The sequence below is a fragment of the Salvelinus fontinalis genome, chromosome 33 (assembly GCF_029448725.1).
Source record: "Salvelinus fontinalis isolate EN_2023a chromosome 33, ASM2944872v1, whole genome shotgun sequence".
Taxonomy (NCBI): domain Eukaryota; kingdom Metazoa; phylum Chordata; class Actinopteri; order Salmoniformes; family Salmonidae; genus Salvelinus; species Salvelinus fontinalis.
In genome coordinates this window covers 9,824,002-9,846,967 of record NC_074697.1, presented here as the reverse complement: position 1 = coordinate 9,846,967, position 22,966 = coordinate 9,824,002, and the positions used below count along the sequence as shown (strand labels likewise).

Below are 22,966 nucleotides of genomic sequence, written 5' to 3'. Positions count from 1 at the left end.
TTTCATTGATCTCATATTCTCAGTTTGTCAGTGTCAAAGATTCTGCCAGTCATGCAAAATTACGTCGAATTGCATGAAATGCATTAATAAAAGGCCACATTATTTCCCAGACACTAGGCTACAAATTATTTTCCCGATGTGTGCAACTTCTGTAAGTGCCTCTATTCTACTGCTCTATGTCACTACGCACATGCGATAGTCTGCATGCAATGCTTTATTATGAAGGGGATTGTTTTTTCTTATTTGTTCTGGTACCTTAGAACTCCCCATGTCGCTCTCACTTTTTGACCAGGAACCTCCCGATTTACAAATTAAGCACTGGATATTGTGATGCTGTAACTGATTATTTAAGTGTTTATTAAATGTCACAAACATAATTGATTTTCATGTGTTATTAATTGTTGACAAATTAACCCATAAAGCTTAAATCAACTGTTAATTTCTGTTTTATCATCCCTGAATGGTATTGCAATTCCCATGTTCACTTTTAAATTAATGTTAGAAATTACAAATAATGATCTAACACACACCACATGTAGAGATGTAGGATCTTCATTTCCTCAACCTTTTGCAGGAGAACTCCAGGAAATGTAGAACTTGTAGTATATGTGAGCTTCTTAAGTTTGTAATTTCCACTTTGACATTTCAGACTTGATTTTCTCGTACAAAAAATATATCACCCCTACAAAAATGTCCATTAATTATATTCCACATAATTCACATTTCCTGTTGCTGCAGCAGGATTATTTTTCCTGCAGTAGCAAACTGGCTCAAATTAAGATCCTACATCTGTATGACAACTAAACTGTAAAAGTAAACAATAACAACATATGAAGGTAACAAACACACATTTGGAATAACAAACAATTAAATTAAATTGATGAAGTCTGGATGAAATCCTTCTGTTCAAATTAGGCCTTAATGTATAAAAAAGTGTGAGGTGAAAAGTGGAAACTGATCACTTCAAACGTATTGCACATGCTGCCTGTTCTCTCAATTTGGTTATCCTCAATAAGTGTAAAACCGAAAAAACATTTTGATACACCATTTCAGGCAAAACTTCCTTCACTTCAACATGTTTTCTCCTGTTTCGTACCTAATGAACACAGCCCAGGTATGAGGTTAGATGGCTTTCCCCATGATGAGCAGGCTCATGGAAAACACCACGATGAAAAAGATCCACATGAAGAATCGGTCCAACACCTTCGCCACCTTCTTCCACTCCCCAGTCCTTTTTGCTGTGGCCCTCGTATCTCTGTAACAGTTGGCAATGTACTCAATATGTCAGAGGAGCTGCTGGTGCTGACAGGTGCACTGGGTCTTACACACCTCCTCTCTCCCTGTACTCTCTCCTACTCCACCATTCCGGCTCCTCCTGGCTGCGGCCAGCCCTGGCGAGTCCCCACAGTCCATGAACATGCCGTTTCTCCAGGCACTGTAGTGGTTGGTGGGGTTCCTCCCCATGGAGCCGGTGGGGCTCATCAACTGATCTTCTGTCTCCTCAATTATTTTGTGGGTCTTGACCTCTTTCCACCTTCAGAATCAAGTCTTCTTGGACCTTTTGTCCGTTCATGGTGTAGTTGTTGCACCTCAGGTTGAGGTGGCGGGTCCTGTTTCTCAGGCTGGAAAGACATGCAGTTCTCCCCTACTTCATATACAAAGCACTCCTTGGCCATGTACTACAGGATGAAGATCTTGGCCCACTTGGGCACAGGCTTGGCGTCTGGGCCACAGTGGTGGATGTTCGTGATAAAGATGGTCAGGGCCGTGGAGGCTGCTATCATGGTCATGGTGGCAATGTAGTACTTTCCTGTGGGACATTGAAAGAGGAACATGTATAATTATCACTATCTATCATTGAATGGTACTGATGTCACTTTAAAGGTCCTGTTTTCCCCTTGACAGAGACAGTGCATGGAGTTCAATCAACTACAGTGTTACGGACATGTTCATCACTGGCTAATGATTGCCCTCATGGGCGGACTGACCATTTGGCATTTCAGCAAATATCAGATGTGATGGTCCATTTTTAGCCTAGTGGGCCTGTCTCACTTGTTTTTTTCTGCAAAATTATCATGATCTGGGTAGTAATGGGGGCCTCAAGGGAGAAAATAGTCTGATGTGGGGGACTCAAGTAAAATAATGGGCCAGTGTGTTAGAAATGTCAGGGCCGATTTCTGGTCCCAGTCCACCCCTGATTGCCCTCACCAATAAGTGGCACGTTCTCTGATGGAGGCATGGTTTCAGTGACCAACAGCTGAAACACGGTGAGAGCCAGCATGACGGTGACGCCCAGGGACACCTTCTCCCCAGAGTCAGCCGCCAGGTAGAAGCCCAGCGGAGCCAGGAAGGAGATCATCACACACGGGATGAGCAGGTTGAACACGTAGAAGGAAGCCTTCCTCTTTAGTTGGTGAGTGTAGGTCACATCAGGGTAAGGTTCAGCACAGCAGCGATACAGATTTATGTTCCTCTTGGCAGGCATCCCCAGGACCTGAGAACCAGCACCACAATGGCAAAGAGTGATTCAGTTATTCATTCATTCATTGGGGAAAAGATGGACAGAGTTCAAAACAGAGGATAAGAAGTTAGACCGTGTTTCCCGAAGGAAAAAATATGTTAACTCTACTGTGTTTTTATCATCAATGATTTTTTATTGAGTGTATTGTTGCAACTCTATGTAATTTAAATTGGTCAAATAAAAGGGATCAATTAAGAGTAAGATAGAGAGAGAGAGAGAGAGCTAGAGAGAGAGAGCTAGAGAGAGAGAGAGAGAGATAACTGTACAGCTGTTGATTAAAGCACACAGTTAAGAATTATACTAGCATTGGTTTAGTGTTAGATCAACAGAGACTGAAGTCCATTCATATGAAGACAGTGACGAACAATGTATATATTAACACTCTAAGAAAGAAGAAACAAATGTATTAACCTTTTAGAACAGACAGGCATGACTAGCAGGACCAACCAGGCATGACTAGCAGGACCAACCAGGCATGACTAGCAGGACCAACCAGGCATGACTAGCAGGACCAACCAGGCAAGATTAGCAAGACCAACCAGGCATGGCAAGCAGGACAAACCAGGCATGACTAACAGAACCAACCAGGCATGACTAGCAGGACCAACCAGGCAAGATTAGCAAGACCAACCAGGCATGGCAAGCAGGACAAACCAGGCATGACTAGCAGAACCAACCAGGCATAACTAGCAGGACCAACCAGGCATAACTAGCAGGACCAACCAGGCATAACTAGCAAGACCAACCAGGCAAGACTAGCAGGACCAACCAGGCATGACTAGCAGGACCAACCAGGCATGACTAGCAGGACCAACCTGGCATGACTAGCAAGACCAACCAGGCATGACTAGCAGGACCAACCAGGCAAGACTAGCAGGACCAACCAGGCATGACTAGCAGGACAAACCAGGCATGACTAGCAGGACAAACCAGGCATGACTAGCAGGACCAACCAGGCATGACTAGCAAGACAAACCAGGCATGGCGAGCAGGACCAACCTGGCATGACTAGCAGGACAAACCAGGCATGGCGAGCAGGACCAACCAGGCATGGCTAGCAGGACCAACCAGGCATGACTAGCAGGACCAACCAGGCATGACTAGCAGGACTAGCCAGGCATGACTAGCAGGACTAGCCAAAGGCACAAGAAAATCAATGGAAGAAGAGTGGCCCCGTTATGAAATGAGATAGCTCTTTTATGGGTTGACTCAACTTTGTTTCTGCATTTTATAACCTTGATGTTTTATTGTCACATAGGTGCAGTGAAATGTGTTGTTTGGCAGGGTCAGCAACAATAGTACCGCACTAGTGGAGCAGATTTGTGTTAAGTGCTTTGCTCAAGGGCACATCGACAGATGTTTCACCTTTTCGGCTCGGGTATTCAAACTAGCGACCTTACAGTTATTGGCTGAACACTCTAACCGCTAGGCTACCTGCCGCCAGTTACTTCCCAGATTCCCAGTACATCCCAGTGTATAAAAAGCAGAACACTCGCATGAATAAATGTGTTCAAGGAGGGTTCAGCTTGTGCCTCCACACTGACAACAACGTTGATGTGTGGAATGGATTGTGGGAGCAACAGAGCTTTCTGATGAACCCAATACCAGTCTGACCTACTTGTTATATAAGACTATATCAGGTCTCCGTATATAACTACTAGGTATTCGGATGGTATCAAGTCTATCATAATCATCTTTATTCAAGGTGAGGTATGAGTCTACCCACACCTGTTGTATCCACAAATATGCTGTCAAGATCTGGTTATGTTCATCCTGGAATAGAAGGAACATGGTGACCACTGGCTTCATTTCACTAGTTATTAACTTAGCACTTAAAATATGACGTCTATTTCAAATGCCAAATGTGAACGTATGAGTTTTTTTCTTTTTTTTTTTTCTTATACATTTAAAAATGTATAAGAAAGAACATAATTCTCACCTAAACACCTAAACACAATCAATTTATTTTAATATAGTGAGCACGACATCATACATTTATTCAAAAATGACAATCTGTTACAACCTGATGTCAGCCAGAACAAAGATATACAGGTAACTGAAAAATAAAGGAAACACCAACTTGTTAAGACCAACTCGTCTTAATAGCCGAGCCGCCAGAAGAGCTTCAATGCGCCTTGGCATAGATTGTACAAGTGTCTGGAACTCTATTGGAGAGATGTATTACCATTCTTCCATTAGATATTCCATCCTTTGGTGTTCTGTTGATGCTGGTGGAAAATGCTCTCCTGCGCCTCTTCAGAATTTCTCAAAAGTGTTTAATTGGGTTTAAATCTGGTGACACACACACACACAAACACACATACACACACATATACAGAGAGACACATCCCATCATACTTAAATGACCCTAAGCATGATGGGGTGTTAATTGCTTAATTAACTCAGGAACAGCACCTGTGTGGAAGCACCTGCTTTCAATATACAGTACTTTGTATCCCTCATCTACTCATGTGATTCCTTTGTTTTGTCAGTTACCTGTTCATGGGTAAAAGTCTTAGTGTATCAGAGAACATGTGAACACATGGCAGATGGTGCAGAACACTGGGACATAGGGGGATTTGGGAGTGGATTACGCTTCTGATGCTATAGTAAGAGATGAAGCAAAGCTTCCATTATGAGCCAGCAGATGCAACTGAGGCATCTGTTGACCCCAAGCAGGGATATGTTGATACACGCCCTAATCCATGGGACATTTGCTATATAATACCACCATAGAAAATAAACACAGCTAGGCTATAATACACTCTAATAGACATACTGTACCCTGTTCTTGTAGGTTAAATGCATGCATTAAAAAAAGTGTTTTTTATTGTCACATAAGCTGGATAGGTGCAGTGAAATGTGTTGTTTTACAGGGTCAGCCGTAGTAGTATGGCACCCCTGGAGCAAACTAGGGATAATTTCCTTGCTCAAGGGTACATGGACAGATTTTTCACCTTGTCTGCTCGGGAATTCGAATCAGCAACCTCTAAACGCTAGGCTACCTGCCACCCTAAAGTACTTTATGCTGATTCTTTTTTATCCATTTGTATAGAAAGATAAAATAATATTTGGATGAGTTTTCAACAAAATACAGTTGTGCAATCTTCTGCATACTTGGAATATACAGGACCATTTCATTTTCTCTCCAATCTTTGATCCTGTTTCTTTGTATTATTATGTTGTTATGAGAATATATGGTTTTCACATGTATTAAATTATTGTTTTTTTCCCGAGAATTCATTTCAAATTCTTGACAAACATAATTGAGTTCAGAACACTGCCAGAAGCAACTGTTTACAGTGGTCTCAGTGGATTGGGTGAGCCAGATGTTACCCTGCTTCACTGTTTCAATAAAGCCTTTTGAGGAGGCTGTAGAAAAGGGCCACATGATTAATTTACAGTACCAGTCAAAAGTTTGGACACACCTACTCATTCCAGGGTTTTTCCTTATTTTTACTATTTTAGAATTTAGAATATTTAGAATAATAGTGAAGACATCAAAACTATAAAATATGACATCACTTGTCACAACACAACTGAATGGCTCAAACGCATTACGAAGGAAAGAAATTCCACAAATTAACTTTTAACAAGGCACACCTGTTATTGAAATGCATTCCAGGTGACTACCTCATGAAGCTGGTTGAGAGAATGCCAAGAGTGCGCAAAGCTGTCATCAAGGCAAAGGGTGGCTACTTTGATGAATCTAAATATAAAATATATTTTGATTTGTTGAACACTTTTTTGGTCACTACATGATTCCATATGTGTTATTTCATAGTTTTGATGTCTTTGCTATTATTGAACAATGTAGAAAATGGTGAAAAACAAAACAAAAAAACACCTTGAATCAGTCAGTGTGTCCAAAGTTTTGACTGGTACTGTGAATAAGATGATACCTAAACAAATGGCAGGGAGATCCTGCCTCCTGCCTGGGAAACAGCTGTGAGGGTTATCTAATCAGAATCTGACTGGGACAGAGGAAATAAACAACCACTGTAGATGTCACAATGATTCATCATTAAGAGACCATTAATAATGTAGTTTACATCAGGTACTTCAGTAACTCTTTTAATGTAATACAAATCCAACAGGCTATATGTCAAGAGGCTACTCTAAACCAGTCATGAAACCATTTAACTCACCACTTGCCTGATGTTGACTGAAAACACAAAATGAGAAACAATCATTGCGATTGGACTGTAAGTTTGTGTTGATATAGACACTTAACATAACGTCTACATTCCTAAATATGTACATTGGGAATTTACAATTTTCAACTGTACATAGTTCAGCAAAAGAGAGAATCTATAGCCTACCTGGAATAATATTCAAGCAGAAAATAAAACTCAGCGAAGCTCGAAATCCACATAGTTTAATTTTGCTGTTACAGGTTACACTTATCTATATCCAAAAATATACCAGATGATCATTTAAATTACGTTTAAGTTCCCGGATGAATAGCTGTAGACTGCTCTTGTGCCTTGACAAAGATGATGGTTAGCGTGAGATGACTGGCGTTAGAGGCGGGGTGGAGGCTCATCATGACGTATTTGAGCACTATTGGAATTTACACATCATATATTTGAATAAGACGCGTGGGACTTATCCATTGACCAAAAATCATCACCATCAACAACAAAAACATTGACTTGAGTCTTTTCCAAATACCCCCATTTTCTCAAAGTATGTATATGGTTATTTCATGAGGCAACTTGCATTGCCAGGCTGTCAAAGATAAGGCTACAGCATTTGGTGATGCGCAAGAACAGCACCACGGACAGCTCCGGTGATATAAAGTTGGCTTATCAATGAATTCAATTTCTTACACATCGTGACACTTCAGCCACCAATGATTTTTCAGTACAGACACATCGCGTAACATGACTGGTTCTTGACGTGCCGACGTTTTTTTATAGGCTACTCCCATCCGGTCACTACTGAGCCAGTACCTTGCTATCTCTTCCGGTTATCGCAATACATTTTAATCCGATATCTTCAATACTTTTTTCGTATTTCATTTGTACTGCATTTATTTTCAAACATTATTGAAGATATTTATAATATGGCAGCTGGGGGAGGATTCAGGTTAAACGCTTATTCTGCATCGCGTTGATGATACTCAGTGTTCATGTTGTGCTGGGCTGAAGGGAACATGAACAGATGCTAATGAATTAGAGAAAACATTACAATTTGTGAAATACCCGACCAAGATAAATCCCTATATGCGACGATGCAAATGCGTTTGTGGTGACAGTCCAATTCAAGCCAACAAAAGCCATTTCCTTTTCTGACTATGCAAGAGCTATATCTGTAAACAATTGATCTGGCTGTAGCCTACAAATAGGAGGTATGGAATCATATTCAGATCATTTTTATGCATGTTTCTGATCAAACGTATATATAGTCCTGCCTTAATATCACTGAAAACAGCAGCATGATTTTGCAGGAGGCATGTCAAACTCTCAAACCTAAATCCAGAATTAGCCTATATGATTATTACACATTATTTTGTTCATATCTGAACATTCTCAGTTAAAATGCTTATTTAGTGATAAATATGGCCCTGATGTCCCAGTCTAGGATGCTGCAGGGTCCACATGTCCTGGGTTATGACAAGCCCCTGATCAGACTATCATTCACCTCCTGTGTTGTGGGCACCGTCAGTCTGCCACTGCTTGGCTTAATTACCTGCATCTTCATCTCCTCCGTGTTCCATTTCCAGGACTCCACTGACACACATTGCAAGGTAATCAATCCTGTCCCTTTTATTAAAAATGTAGCATGCATGCAAATACATGGTCTGACTGTCTTTTTTTTGGGGGGGGGTTAGGTTACCAATTATCTGCCCTCCATTAGTGCCTCCATAAGCCTGAGCCCAGAGTGCCATATCTGGCGCTTCTGCATTGGCCTGCACTCTGCTCCCAGGTTCCTGGTGGCCGTGGCCTATTTTAACTTCTATAAGGGCCGCTTCTCCACAAGGTTCCTGGAGTGGCTGCTCAGCTGCCTCAACTTCATGTGTGCCATCACTGAGAACTTTGGCCTCTTGCTGCTCACCTACGTGTCATCCAATGAGACATACCGTGAGTGACCTTTGACATTTAGTCAGCTGGGAATAAATCGGCATAAGGCCTGCCCTACAGCATAATAGGCTGCTCATTTACATGGATTAATATGCTGCATGATATACAATTATGTTTTTGAACAAATTACAGAATTTCGTTTGCCTATTTCTTGCAGTTATAAATAAGGCCCTGAGTTTTTCCAGATACATGACCCGACCAGGAAAAACTATGGACCCTAGTTATAAACCATATAACCTGTATCAGTGAGTGTTATGACTAATACAGTTGTACTTGTATGCTTTTAGCTTTTATGTCCTTCTTTGCCCCATAGTTGTCCATAAAGAAGGTTTTGTCCTGTTCATTGCCAGTTCTGTTATCCACATGGTGTTAACCTGTCGGCTGTGGCTGGTTATAAAGAAGTACTCACTGATTCCTGAGGTAAGGCATCGTTACTTCCCTTCAGCCCTGTACTTGATCAGGAAATGTTGAAATTGCATGAAAGACAGAAATGTAAAGGGAAGTTAGTTGTTCGTTCAACTGAATGAAGAAGTGAGCTAACTATTTTGGTGGTATGATACAGTTTCCTGGTGAAGCAGGCAGTATAGTATAGTTCCTGTTAGTAGAGGGGCTTTTGGTGACTTTGTCTGCAATGTCGACAATGTTGACACTAGAGCCCTCTAGAGTAGAAGCCAACTACTGCAGCCTGATGAAACGGCATTGTCAAGTGCAGTTCAAAGCTGTGGGGAGATTCTCAAATGGTTTTGCTTGACTCTTCGCATCCTCTTCTCCATCCTCTCCTTGCCACCTTTCTAAAACGGTCAAAGGTAATCGAGGAGAGTAGTGAAGGAGAGGAAACATGGAAACAAATGCACTTGTATAAAATTAAACTCTTCTTCTCCACTAGCATGTCATTTACAAATTACGTTTACAAGGGTGGAATCCTAAAATAAATGCAAATTATTTTAGCTAGTTGTGTGAGACATTTTATATATAAAAGGGTAATTCGTGTATAAAACATTTTTCTCCCTTGAGAATACAACAGCTGTTTCAAAGGGAGTGCGGCAGATTTGAAAACACTTTGCACTACACATGAGTATCTTCGACTGTAGGAGGCAATTGAGGAGAGAAGCAAAGTTCTCTGTTCACCTATCATTGAGTTGAAACACTCGACCAATTATCGGTTTCCGGGTCACGGAGGAGAGGAGGACAGAGGAGTATAAGAGAAGACAGAATCTCCCTGTGTCCTTTCCTTTCACTCACACTGATGCATACTGCCTGGTGACTGAGCCTTCAGTGCTCCAGTCTATTGCATTTACCCATGTCAATCATTATAGCTAAATCTTATTTATATAGTCTCTCATTTTAAGTTCTTACTATATGGTTGAGGGACTTGAAGCACTGCTATTCTGTGTTAGGACTCTAGGAGAAATACCAGCATTTTGATCCCAACCAGATCGGTGGTATAGGGTGTTACTGAGGGTCTGTTCAGTCAGACTTGGAAGAAGCCTCTGGCTGTGTTTACACTGTCAGGACCTGGGCCTCTGTTCTGGAGGAACAGCTGTTTCCTGACCCAGTCTGGGGCTGTGACCAACACAACCCTCCACACTCCACACAACTCATTGGGAGTGTAGGCTGTCATGTGCACCACACATGCACACACGCAGAGATTGTAGCAAGCACAAACACATTAACCTTGCTCTAACTTGGCTTGCACACTTACACTGGCACATAATGTATTCATTGCATATGGTATATACTTGCCAAGCCTGAGTACCAGTATCTTTATCTTACATTCCACTCCTTGTCATTGCCAGAGACTGGCTTTCTGCCATCTTCAAATATGAACATTCTCGAGAACAGAGCTGATCCTGGTTGATAACCCTCACAGCTATGCTCCAATCGCATCGATTATCTGAATATTGGAACTCGTGTATCACTTTTTTTTTCTCCATGGAAAATGTTGGTAGTTATTTTTTTGTCCAGACATAACAAGTCCGTCAAAAGTTGCTAGCTCACGTCTAAATTCTCAAACTAAATACATACTGTAGCTACTTCAATTCCAAACACAAAACCTCTTTGCTTTGATATTAAGCTTCAACATACAAAAACTTGCCTAGCTAACAGCAAAATATTTGTTTTTGATTCTAATTATATATTTTTTGAGGATCCACATGTTGTCATGGAAAATATTAATGTTATTTCCAACAACAATGAGTAACTCCGTAAATCCAGCTGCATTGCCGAAAGGCCAGCCTCTTGGTCGTCACTAGTTACCACAGCCACAAAGTCATAAACCCCGCCTATTTCTACAATGACCTTCTAAAAATCAGATTTAGAAACTAATCTTTTTCCTAACCTTAAACTTAATTTAAGACAAAAAAGCTAATTTTTGTTTTTAAGAATTTTTATGATGTAGCCAATGTTTACTTTGTGGCTGTGGTAACTAGTGGAAACCCAGTCTGATTTGGCAATGATATGGAGTGGCAAGGAGTGGAATGTTAGCTAAATATACTGGTTCCTGTAAGGGCTGCTGGACGTCGTTTGGAGATGTGCTACATACATGCTACATACAGCGGTGGAGGCTCCACAGAGGAGGAAGGGGAGGACCATCCTCAGTGAATTTCATAAAAATTAAAATGTTGAAACATTAAAAAAACTAGCTAACAACCAATCAAACAAGCTAAGCGTCAGTATAGAGACAAAGTAGAGTCGCAATTCAACGTCTCAGACACAAGAGGTATGTGGCAGGGTCTACCATCAATCACGGATTACAAAAAGAAAACCAGCCCTGTCGCGGACCAGGATGTCTTGCTCCCAGACAGACTAAACAACTTCTTTGCTCGTTTTGAGGACAATACAGTGCCACTGACATGGCCCGCTACCAAAACCTGTGGACTCTCCTTCACTGCAGCCGACGTGAGTAAAACATGTAAACGTGTTAACCCTCGCAAGGCTGCAGGCCCAGACGACATCCCCAGCCGCGTCCTCAGAGCATGCGCAGACCAGCAGGCTGGTGTGTTTACGGACATATTCAATCAATCCTTATTCCAGTCTGCTGTTCCCACAGGAGGGCCACCATTGTTCCTGTTCCCAAGAAAGCTAAGGTAACTGAGCTAAACGACTACCGCCCACAACCGTAAGGCTCTCCAGAGGGTAGTGAGGTCTGCACAACGCATCACCGGGGGCAAACTACCTGCCCTCCAGAACACCTACACCACACGATGTCACAGGAAGGCCATAAAGATCATCAAGGACAACAACCACCCGAGCCACTGCCTGTTCACCCCGCTATCATCCAGAAGGCGAAGTCAGTACAGGTGCATCAAAGCAGGGACCGAGAGACTGAAAAACAGCTTCTATCTCAAGGCCATCAGACTGTTAAACAGCCACCACTAACATTGAGTGGCTGCTGCCAACATACTGACTCAACTCCAGCCACTTTAATAATGGAAAAATGGATGTAAAAATGTATCACTAGTCACTTTAACCAATGCCACTTTATATAATGTTTACATACCCTACATTACTCATCTCATATGTATGTACTGTACTCTATACCATCTACTGCATCTTGCCTATGCCGTTCTGTACCATCACTCATTCATATATTTTTATGTACATATTCTTCATCCCTTTACACTTGTGTGTATAAGGTAGTTGTTGTGAAATTGTTAGGTTAGATTACTCGTTGGTTATTACCGCATTGTCGGAACTAGAAGCACAAGCATTTCGCTACACTCGCATTAACATCTGCTAACCAGCCACGCTCAAGGTCATAAACGATATCTTAACCGCTATCGATAGGAAACAGTACTGTGCAGCCATATTCATTGACCTGGCCAAGGCTTTTGACTCTGTCAATCACCACATCCTCATCGGCAGACTCGACAGCCTTGGTTTCTCTAATGATTGCCTCGCCTGGTTCACCAACTACTTCTCTGATCGAGTTCAGTGTGTCAAATCGGAGGGTCTGTTGTCCGGACCTCTGGCAGTCTCTATGGGGGTGCCACAGGGTTCAATTCTTGGACCGACTCTCTTCTCTGTATACATCAATGATGTCGCTCTTGCTGCTGGTGAGTCTCTGATCCACCTCTACGCAGACAACACTATTCTGTATACTTCTGGCCCTTCTCTTGACACTGTGTTAACAACCCTCCAGGCGAGCTTCAATGCCATACAACTCTCCTTCCGTGTCCTCCAATTGCTCTTAAATACAAGTAAAAGTAAATGCATGCTCTTCAACCGATCGCTGCCTGCACCTGCCCGCCTGTCCAGCATCACTACTCTGGACGGCTCTGACTTAGAATATGTGGACAACTACAAATACCTAGGTGTCTGGTTAGACTGTAAACTCTCCTTCCAGACTCACATCAAGCATCTCCAATCCAAAGTTAAATCTAGAATCGGCTTCCTATTCCGCAACAAAGCATCCTTCACTCATGCTGCCAAACATACCCTTGTAAAACTGACCATCCTACCAATCCTCGACTTCGGTGATGTCATTTACAAAATAGCCTCCAAAACCCTACTCAATAAATTGGATGCAGTCTATCACAGTGCCATCCGTTTTGTCACCAAATCCCCATATACTACCCACCACTGCGACCTGTACGCTCTCGTTGGCTGGCCCTCGCTTCACACTCGTCGCCAAACCCACTGGCTCCAGGTCATCTACAAGACCCTGCTAGGTAAAGTCCCCCCTTATCTCAGCTCGCTGGTCACCATAGCAACGCCCACCCGTAGCACGCGCTCCAGCAGGTATATCTCTCTGGTCACCCCCAAAACCAATTCTTCCTTTGGCCGCCTCTCCTTCCAGTTCTCTGCTGCCAATGACTGGAACGAACTACAAAAATCTCTGAAACTGGAAACACTTATCTCCCTCACTAGCTTTAATCACCAGCTGTCAGAGCAGCTCATAGATTACTGCACCTGTACATAGCCCATCTATAATTTAGCCCAAACAACTACCTCTTTACCTACTGTATTTATTTATTTTGCTCCTTTGCACCCCATTATTTCTATCTCTACTTTGCACCTTCATTCACTGCAAACCAACCATTCCAGTGTTATTTTTTACTTGCTATATTGTATTTACTTCGCCACCATGGCCTTTTTATATTTTTATTTATTTATATATATATATTGTTTGCCTTCACCTCCCTTATCTCACCTCACTTGCTCATATTGTACATAGACTTATTTTTCACTGTATTATTGACTGTATGTTTGTTTTACTCCATGTGTAACTATGTGTTGTTGTATGTGTCGAACTGCTTTGCTTTATCTTGGCCAGGTCGCAATTGTAAATGAGAACGTGTTCTCAATTTGCCTACCTGGTTAAATAAAGGTGAAATAAATAAAATAAATAAAAAAGCTGTAATAGAAATAAGGCCATACTCATTATTTTTTATTTATTTTTATTAATCGTCTTCCCTGATCATGAATGGCACCGACCGCCATTGACATACAGTAGTATTAGGCTGCCACTGTCATACCATTTTTATGGGCAATTGCAGTTGGATAATGGTTTGATATGGGGCTTGTAATCGTGTGTCATGATAATCTATTGTGGGCATTTAAGGGTGGGACCAGTAAATAGAAAAAATGCTTTTGCTTGAGACGCTGCCAGTGATCTGCAGTATAAATAGTATTAGTGGAAGGATGTGGCTGAAACTGTTTTTACATCAGCTGCAATGTGTTACTGATGTCTCATCTCAATAGTTTCTCAGAGGGGGCTTGATTAAGACTGCTCATTGTCTTTCTCAACCTAGATAAATGAAAGGTTTTTAATTGTTCAAGTTACAAAGTAGGCCATTGCAATCGCATAGTACAAATACACAGTAGTTAAGTACACAATATATATTTTTTATATTGCAATCTTTCTCTATCAAATCGCTCTTTCTTTTTTCACACACAGGACGTGAAATCTTTCCACTGGAAAATCCGCTGCTTGATCCTCAACATCGCTTTCTGCTGCTTGGCTGCCTACTTTTACTGGAAACACAACATGTATTGTGAACAAGGGAGTAAGTATATTGTAGCATCAGTATGTTTAAGGTCATGAGCAGTCATTCTGAAAATACTTTTTCTCTCATGGCTAACTACCATGAAGTTTGAAATGACAAGCTGAGTGGGCGGGGAGATTATATTCATGAGCTCGCATTGACTGACAGCTCTTTGAAACGCCTATGTTAAGCAACTTGGATGCAGTGACCAGTGTTGCAGTAAAATCATCTAAAGGAAATTTGGTGAAACACAAAGTAACTGAAACATAATTGAAATTGCATCAATGATATCCTTGTTACAGTTGAAGTCGGAAGTTTACATACACTTAGGTTGGAGTCATTAAAACTCGTTTTTCAGCCACTCAACACATTTCTTGTTAACAATCTATAGTTTTGGCAAGTCGGTTAGGATATCTACTTTGTGCATGACACAAGTAATATTTCCAACAGTTGTTTACAGACAGATTATTTCACTTATAATTCACTGTATCACAATTCCAGTCGGTCAGAAGTTTACATACACCAAGTTGACTCTGCCTTTAAACAGCTTGGAAAATTCCAGAAAATGATGTCATGGCTTTAGAAGCTTCTGATAGGCTAATTGACATAATTTGAGTCAATTGGAGGTGTACCTGTGGATGTATTTCAAGGCCAAACTTCAAACTCAGTGCCTCTTTGCTTGACATCATGAGAAAATCAAAATAAATCAGCCAAGACCTCAGAAAAAAATGTAGACCTCCACAAGTCTGGTTCATCCTTGGGAGCAATTTCCAAATGCCTGAAGGTACCACGTTCATCTGTACAAACAATAGTGCGCAAGTATAAACACCATGGGACCACGTAGCCGTCATACTGCTCAGGAAGGAGACTCGTTCTGTCTCCTAGAGATGAACGTACTTTGGTGTTGAAAAGTGTGAATCAATCCCAGAACAACAGCAAAGGACCTTGTGCTAGAGGAAACAGGTACAAAAGTACCTATATCCACAGTTAAATGAGTCCTATATCGACATCACCTAAATGGCCGTTCAGCAAGGAAGAAGCCACTGCTCCAGACCTCCATAAAAAAGCCAGACTACGTTTTGAACTGCAAATGGGGACAAATATCGTACTTTTTGGAGAAATGTCCTCTGGTCTGATGGAGGAAAAAGGGGGACGCTTGCAAGCCGAAGAACACCATCCCATCCGTGAAACATGGGTTGGCAGCATCATGTTGTGGGGGTGCTTTGCTGCAAGAGGGACTGGTGCACTTCACAAAATAGATGGTGTCATGAGGCATGAAAATTATGTGGATTTATTGAAGCTGCATCTCAAGACATCAGTCAGGAAGTTAAAGCTTGGTCACAAATGGGTCCTCTAAATGGACAATGACCCCAAGCATACTTCCAAAGTTGTGGCAAAATGGCTTAAGGACAACTTAGTCAAGGTATTAGAGTGGCCATCACAAAGCCCTGACCTCAATCCCATAGAACATTTGTGGGCAGAACTGTAAAAGCGTGTGCGAGCAAGGAGGCCTACAGACCTGACTCAGGTCTCCTGACCAGCTGTCAGGAGGAATGGGCCAAAATTCAACCAACTTATTTTGGGAAGCTTGCAGAAGGCTACCTGAAACTTTTGATCCAAGTTAAACAATTTAAATAGGTACCGCCTTGTAACCGACATCGGAGAAGGCGTGTTTGTGTTTGCAGAGAGGCGTGGTTTACATAGCTAGATAGCTACTCTAATGATGCCAACATTTGACTGTAGGGTGTCAGCAAATATAATTCAAAGTTGACCCTATTCATCTATGGCAACGATACTTGTGTTTCCCCTTCCAACTGTGTATGGTGTTAGCTAGTTACTGGCTAGCTAGGTGTTCAGCCAGCATGGAACAAAAGGTGGGAATGCTGTGATCTGCATCCCAAGATCCCTGCCAAATGATATATATATATATATATATATATATATATATATATATATATATATATATATATATATATATATATATATATATATATATACTACCGATCAAAAGTTTTAGAATACCTACTCATTCAAGGGTTTTTCTTTATTTTTACAAATTTCTACATTGTAGAATAACAGTGAAGACATCAGAACTATGAAATAACACATGGAGTATTTGTAGTAAGCAAAAAAGTGTTAAACAAATCCAAACAAATTATATATCTGAGATTCTTCAAATAGCCACCCTTTGCCTTGATGACAGCTTTGCAAACCCTTTAAATAAGGTAAGAGTATATCGTGTTAACATTGGTGTATTAAAATGAAAGTTAAGGTGATGTCACCTTGTCCCCTTAATAATGAATCCTAGTGTTCGACATGGGGGAGGGGACCAGTAACTTTGTGATCAAACTTTATCAATGTAAAAGCAACAGTCATTTTTCATACTTTAGTCATCATACTTTCATCTGGTTTCCTTCAGATATCATCAATTTTCATGAAAAACATTATTTTGACTGTTCATAACCTTTAAGCATTATATGATACAAAAGTATATTTTAATTTTACATTGTTTGTTAAAGTGTTTATAAAAGTCTCCTGTCTTTCCTAACCTCCACAGGCTACACCTTTTTCGCCCTCTTTGAGTATTGTGTGGTGTTCTCCAACATGGCCTTCCACCTAACAGCCTTCTGGGACTTTAAGAGCAGAGAGATGGTGGTCATCTCACCAGAGGAGGGTAAAGACTTCTGACTGGGAAACAGAGGGTCAGGTGACAGGTGTTCAACCACTCAGAACACACCTAGCGGAGATGATGCTGTTGCAGAGGAGGAGGAGCAGGAAGAGAGCGCCTTCTTCCATATATTTACATGATGGCGGATGTCATGACTGTAAATAATCACTTTATTTATCTGGACTGTTCAACCTGAAAGTCAATCCTACTGTACCAACATGTTGATAATGTTGATATTAGCATACTGTATGATAGATGACAGACTTAGAGTCCTCTATGATTTGGGTTAGGGTTAGGGTTAGGGTTAGATCACCTTGACTTAAGAGTATGTCCTTCTTTAGTCATGCTCACGTGTCTATGACTTATCACTTGTGAAATTCGGGAAATGCTGACTGTTGCCAATGATGTGATCTGAAGAGAGTGTCTTCAGCTCTTTGTAGAAAGTATTTTTAAATGCATCACGAACTGTGGACAAACGCAAATATGATTTTGTATATTCTCAAGTAGAGAGAGATATCTTAAAGGTATTAATAGTCTAATAGTGATTTTTTTGCGTAAACATTAAGCTTTATTAAACAATTATTTCAGAACCTTTTTGTTATTTACCATAACATGCTTATTCTTAGTGAGTCAGTCAGTCAGTGAGGTCCACAACCTAAATTAAGGAAGTTACAAATAAATGTACTTCCTCGTTTGTAAAGACAGAGAGAGTGAGCGAGACAGAGAGAGAGAAAGAGAATGAGATGGAGAGAGAGAGAGACAGAGAGTGAGAGAGACACAGAGAGAGAGACACAGAGAGAGAGAGACATAGAGACAGAGAGAGAATGAGATGGAGAGGTAGATCCAGATAGTACTAGAGTGTATACAGTCACATACAGTATATACTATACTAAAACAGTAAGGACATATATCTGTATGTCCCTCCACTGCTCTCACACAAAGAGGTGTCTGTTATCCAGCAGGCAGAGCAAAGGCACTGAGGCCTTATTTCACTGTCAAATGAGTCCAGTGACCTGAGGTGTGAGAGAGGACAGTGATTGTGCAACAAATGAAAATGTATGTTTCACAACTCTGTAACAGCAAGCTGGATCATTTCACTTCCAAATCATTCTCAGGCAAATCAGGGACCTCATCATTGTTTAGCATGCTGGTTTCTATCACATCCCATGACTCCATTGGAAAGGGTTTGGCATTCTTGAAGTATTAATTTAATTGTATGCATTGATCAACACATTTATTTGCTGTTCCTGAATAAAGACATGTCACAGTAATCTACACTACAGTTTGCACATAATTTCCATCTCTCGTTTATAACGGTACAGAAGATGTCATAACAATAATAATAATTTGGTGGGTGCTTATGTTTGAATTGAGACACCCCTGAGACACCCTCGAAGAGTGGGGTCATGGCCTTCTCAAAATAGTTACACAACATTGAAACATCTAGAACCCCAACTTAACTAAAATAGATAATAAGCTAAGGACTTTCAAAGGGAAGTTACAACCAGGTTCCATTTCTCTCTCCTCTATCTCTCTCTCACACACACACACACACACACACACACACACACACACACACACACACACACACACACACACACACACACACACACACACACACACACACACACACACACACACACACACACACACACACACACACGCACACGCACACTGACTAATGACCTTCGATAGGAAAATCAGCCTATGCATTTCTTATCAAAAACCTCTCCCTGCATTTCCTCTTTTGTGTCCAGCATTCAACACATTCAGACAAAGTTGAATAGCACTAACAGCACACAACACACCTGATGGTGTAAAAAAACATACTTCTATGATACAACAAATTATTTGTGAAAAAGAAGTATTCATTATGGGAGGATGGATATTTAAATTCCTGATATTTTTTTTTATTTTTTTTGTAAAGGCCATACATGTCAAAATGTGACAACAATACAAGCACTGATAAATGAGAGAATGTATCTCCTCATCAGAAAGTCTCAGGTCTTGTTTGTTAATTGCTATAAAAAGAGGGCAAAATAATGGATATACGAAAGCAAGGATTCTTACAGACAGCATTTGACCCAGGTCCTTCTTGCCTACCTAACATTGGCTCAGTTTTGAGGCATCCATCTTGAGCCAATGCCTCTTCCTCAATGTTCCTCTTGTCTCAAGGAAGTCTTGATATGGCAGGGTTTGTTATCGGCAGTACAACAAAAACATATTTCACAATAAAATCAACTCCAATGGTTTACACACATTCAATTAATTAATATTGTTCTGTTTGATTTGCATATGTGATAGTATCTCTACTGCCTTTACAATAGCACACAGGGGTTCCTACTGCATTTACAATAGCACACAGGGTTTCCTACTGCCTTTACAATAGCACACAGGGTTTCTTGGTGGCGACAGGTTGTGGGTTGAGAAAGGCTCGCACACCCTCAGCGAACACCTCTTTGATTCCATCTTGGTTGAGGGCAGAGCATTCAAGGTACTTGATGGCTTGGATCTGCCTGGCCAGGGCAGTGCCCTGCTGTTGGGTGATGGTTGTCTGGTTCTGATCCTTAAGCTTCTTCAACACCTCCGGGTCATTACGCAGGTCCTTCTTGGTGCCCACCAGTAGAATGGGCGTATTGGGACAGTGGTGGGTGACCTCCGGGTGCCACTTGTGCTTGACGTTCTCAAAGGAGGGGGGGCTGGCAACAGAGAAGCAGATGACAAACACGTTGGTCTGGGGGTAGGAGAGGGTGCGCAGGCGGTCGTACTCCTCCTGGCCTGCTGTGTCCCACAGGTTGAGGCTAATAGTCCTGCTGTCCACAGTCACTTGGGCACTGTAGTTGTCAAACACAGTGGGGATGTACTCCTTGGGGAAGGCGTTGGTGGTGTAGGAGATGAGTAGGCAGGTCTTCCCTACTGCACCGTCTCCTACCACCACACACTTGATGCTCTGCATTCTGGCCCCTTCACTCTCTCAGACACCTGGACATGAGAAACACAGGGAGAAATGCACTTTATGCTACAATGTTCAGGTGCACTTTACACCAAAAGAGAGACACTGGCTAGGGCCCAACAAATTTAAACTGTTGAAAATGAGGTCTGTGGTTTAAATTGCTCTCACACTTTATCGGGTACGAACATCACTCTCACACCCTCATTTACACAGTACAGTTTGACACTATCTATTTTTATCCGTCTTTGTTTATCTACTGGCTTTCATTTCAACTTGAACATTATGTTAATCTGTGGGCCTACTTTATTTATAGTTACAGTACATAAGGCTTGTGTTCCCCATGAATTCAAGTGTGAACACTGAAACTGCAAAATATGGGTGGAGACTGGAGAGTTTGAAATACATGCAGTAATTGTAATTCATTGTTAGAGAGGAGAGCTGGACTCTTCCCACTGCTCTCTGAGAATGTTGGAGAAAATGTGAATATAACTAAACCCAGTCTACAGGGACCCGAGCCTGGGAGCACTGAAATGTACTTCTCTGTACACTGACTGGGGATAGTTCATCAAATCCAATAAACCTTTGTATGCCTACCACCACTGATGCATACCCTTGGCTTATCCACTGAATATCTATGATAGGTGAATTTTACTAATTTTAGGCCATCAACAAGGCCATAGCATTCTGATCGTGTACATTTCTCATTTCATTCACCTAGATTATTAAGAAAAGGGCTATGTGTTAATAGGGCCTAATAGTAACCCTGAAATTAGAAAAAGAGTTCACCATAAATTACAGTAAAGTTTTTTCACCATTATCATAATTTCACAGAAAAAGAGTCAGCAGAGCAAGTTAGAACTTTAAATGGGCTAAATGAAACACAAAATAACTGTCACAATTAAATATTGCAATTGTGGATTTTAACATTGCATGCCATATCGTAGGCCTATAGAGTTTGATATAGAATTGCGCCTACCAAAATTATAACGGCAGTTGGCTACCTCGCCTTATGGTGCGTCACCAAGTGCTTCCGTAGGTTTATATGTTACAGCCTACATATCTATTATACAGTAGTAGTACATAATTACAACAATTTGACAACAAAAACAAGCAAAGGTTAAAAACAAGTCAGACTCACCAAACATACTTTCTTTAATGGCAGGTTTTGTATGAACATATAGCCTACAATCTGTCCGAGAGCGTCAAAGCAGTCAAGCAAAGTGTTGCTGTAGTGGAGGAAGTGTGTGTGTTCGCTGAAGAGGAAGTCACTCAAGAAATAATGGCACTGTGAGGAAGTGTATTGTCTCCCCACCACGACAGCCTGAGCTATTGTTTTAAGTATACGTTGCTGGTAGATTATTAAACAGCATTTTTAAATAAAATTGTTACCCAATGAATTACCTTATTTGACATTCAAATGTACAGAATAGGAATAACCACATAGTTGTTAGAGGCCCAGTGCAGACAAAATTCAGTGTTTCCTGTGTTTTATATCATATTGTACAACAGCTGATGAAACTAACACTGTAGAAGTGGGAAGAAAAGGGATCAGTGTTTTTCCTGATTGTTGCCGGTTGAAAATATAATCTACACAAGACCATCTAATCCTCAGGTTTGCAATGGGCGGGAGTTTTGGTTTGCCTGGTGACATCACCAGGCAGTAAATTGGTTAATAGACCAATAACAAAAAGAGTTCCAAACCTCTCTGACAATAACAGCTAGTTTTCAGTTTTCCCCTCCACATTCAGACCACTCCCAGACAGTTCTAGCAAAATTCTTGCTTGAGAAATATTTTATTGCTAAAAAAGCTATTTTTGTCAATTTTAATGGAAAACTATTAAAGTATGGTACTTAATTGTTACCCAGAAATGATTTGATGTTAATATAAACATGGCTGCATTGGGCCTTTAAACTAAGAATTGATGATTTACCATTAGCTTATGATGCAGTATATTATCAGATCAAGGTGTATCATACATCTTTATTATAAGAATTTGTGATTTATCATGATAAGGCCTACATGATAAGGCCTATCCCATTGAGGCTCAAATCTGTTCTGATGGGGGGCATCAGTTCCATCAGAAGATGCCCCCCCTCTTTTTCCCTATCAACATATCTCCTCCTCTTTTATTGCTAGTGTTGTGTAGCCTACAGCCTCAAGGTGGCATACTTGAGCTTAGTTGTGGGGGCTGATGAGTCGATGAGCTCCTCTGTACCTTTGTTCTGATAGCCCACATAGACTTAGATCGACACCACATTATCCATTTTGAAGTAGTCAATTTTCTTCTTTAACTACATTGAACAAAAATATAAAATATAATAATAAACCATTTCAAATATTTTACTGAGTTACAGTTCATATAAGGAAATCAGTCCATTTAAATAAATTCCATAGGCCCTAATCTATGGATTTCACACGACTGGGAATGCAGATATGCATCTATTGGTCACAGATACCTTAAAAAAAGGTGGGGGTGGATCAGAAAACCAGTCAGTATCTGGTGTGACCACCATTTGCCTCATGCAGCACAGCACATCTTCTTGATCAGGCTGTTGATTGTGGCCTGTGGAATGTTGTCCTACTCCTCTTCAAGGGCTGTGTGAAGTTGCTGGATATTGACGGGAACTAGAACACGCTGTCGTATACGTCAATCCAGATCATCCCAAACATGCTCAATGTGTGACTTGTCTAGTGAGTATAGAAGAACTGGGACATTTTCAGCTACCAGTAATTGTGTACAGATCTTTGCG

The 22,966-nt window shown here is 41.1% G+C and overlaps 2 protein-coding genes and 1 pseudogene across 5 annotated transcripts; 1 reads left to right on the top strand and 2 right to left on the bottom strand.

Moving 5' to 3' along the window:
* Nucleotides 1-331: 331 nt before the first annotated feature.
* LOC129832549 (neuronal acetylcholine receptor subunit alpha-9-I-like) lies at nucleotides 332-7,300 on the bottom strand (annotated as a pseudogene).
* Nucleotides 7,301-7,430: 130 nt separating this feature from the next.
* Nucleotides 7,431-18,539, top strand: LOC129832558 (post-GPI attachment to proteins factor 2-like). Of its 3 annotated transcripts, none has more exons than XM_055896705.1 (6): nucleotides 7,431-7,874; nucleotides 8,108-8,273; nucleotides 8,358-8,607; nucleotides 8,921-9,027; nucleotides 14,507-14,615; nucleotides 17,152-18,539. In XM_055896705.1, exons 2-6 carry the CDS (start codon nucleotides 8,109-8,111, stop codon nucleotides 17,280-17,282), a joined length of 762 nt encoding a protein of 253 aa, XP_055752680.1. In that variant the 5' UTR covers nucleotides 7,431-7,874; nucleotide 8,108; the 3' UTR covers nucleotides 17,283-18,539. The 3 variants fall into 3 exon arrangements, with proteins under 3 accessions (XP_055752680.1, XP_055752679.1, XP_055752678.1); XM_055896704.1 differs by having other exon boundaries at nucleotides 8,103-8,273; XM_055896703.1 differs by lacking the exon at nucleotides 7,431-7,874 and having other exon boundaries at nucleotides 8,070-8,273.
* Nucleotides 18,540-19,146: 607 nt separating this feature from the next.
* LOC129832561 (rho-related GTP-binding protein RhoG-like) lies at nucleotides 19,147-21,471 on the bottom strand. Of its 2 annotated transcripts, none has more exons than XM_055896708.1 (2): nucleotides 21,354-21,471; nucleotides 19,147-20,244 (listed from the first exon to the last, which is right to left on the bottom strand). In XM_055896708.1, exon 2 carries the CDS (start codon nucleotides 20,216-20,218, stop codon nucleotides 19,643-19,645), a length of 576 nt encoding a protein of 191 aa, XP_055752683.1. In that variant the 5' UTR covers nucleotides 20,219-20,244; nucleotides 21,354-21,471; the 3' UTR covers nucleotides 19,147-19,642. The 2 variants fall into 2 exon arrangements, with proteins under 2 accessions (XP_055752683.1, XP_055752684.1); XM_055896709.1 differs by having other exon boundaries at nucleotides 21,363-21,462.
* Nucleotides 21,472-22,966: the final 1,495 nt, after the last annotated feature.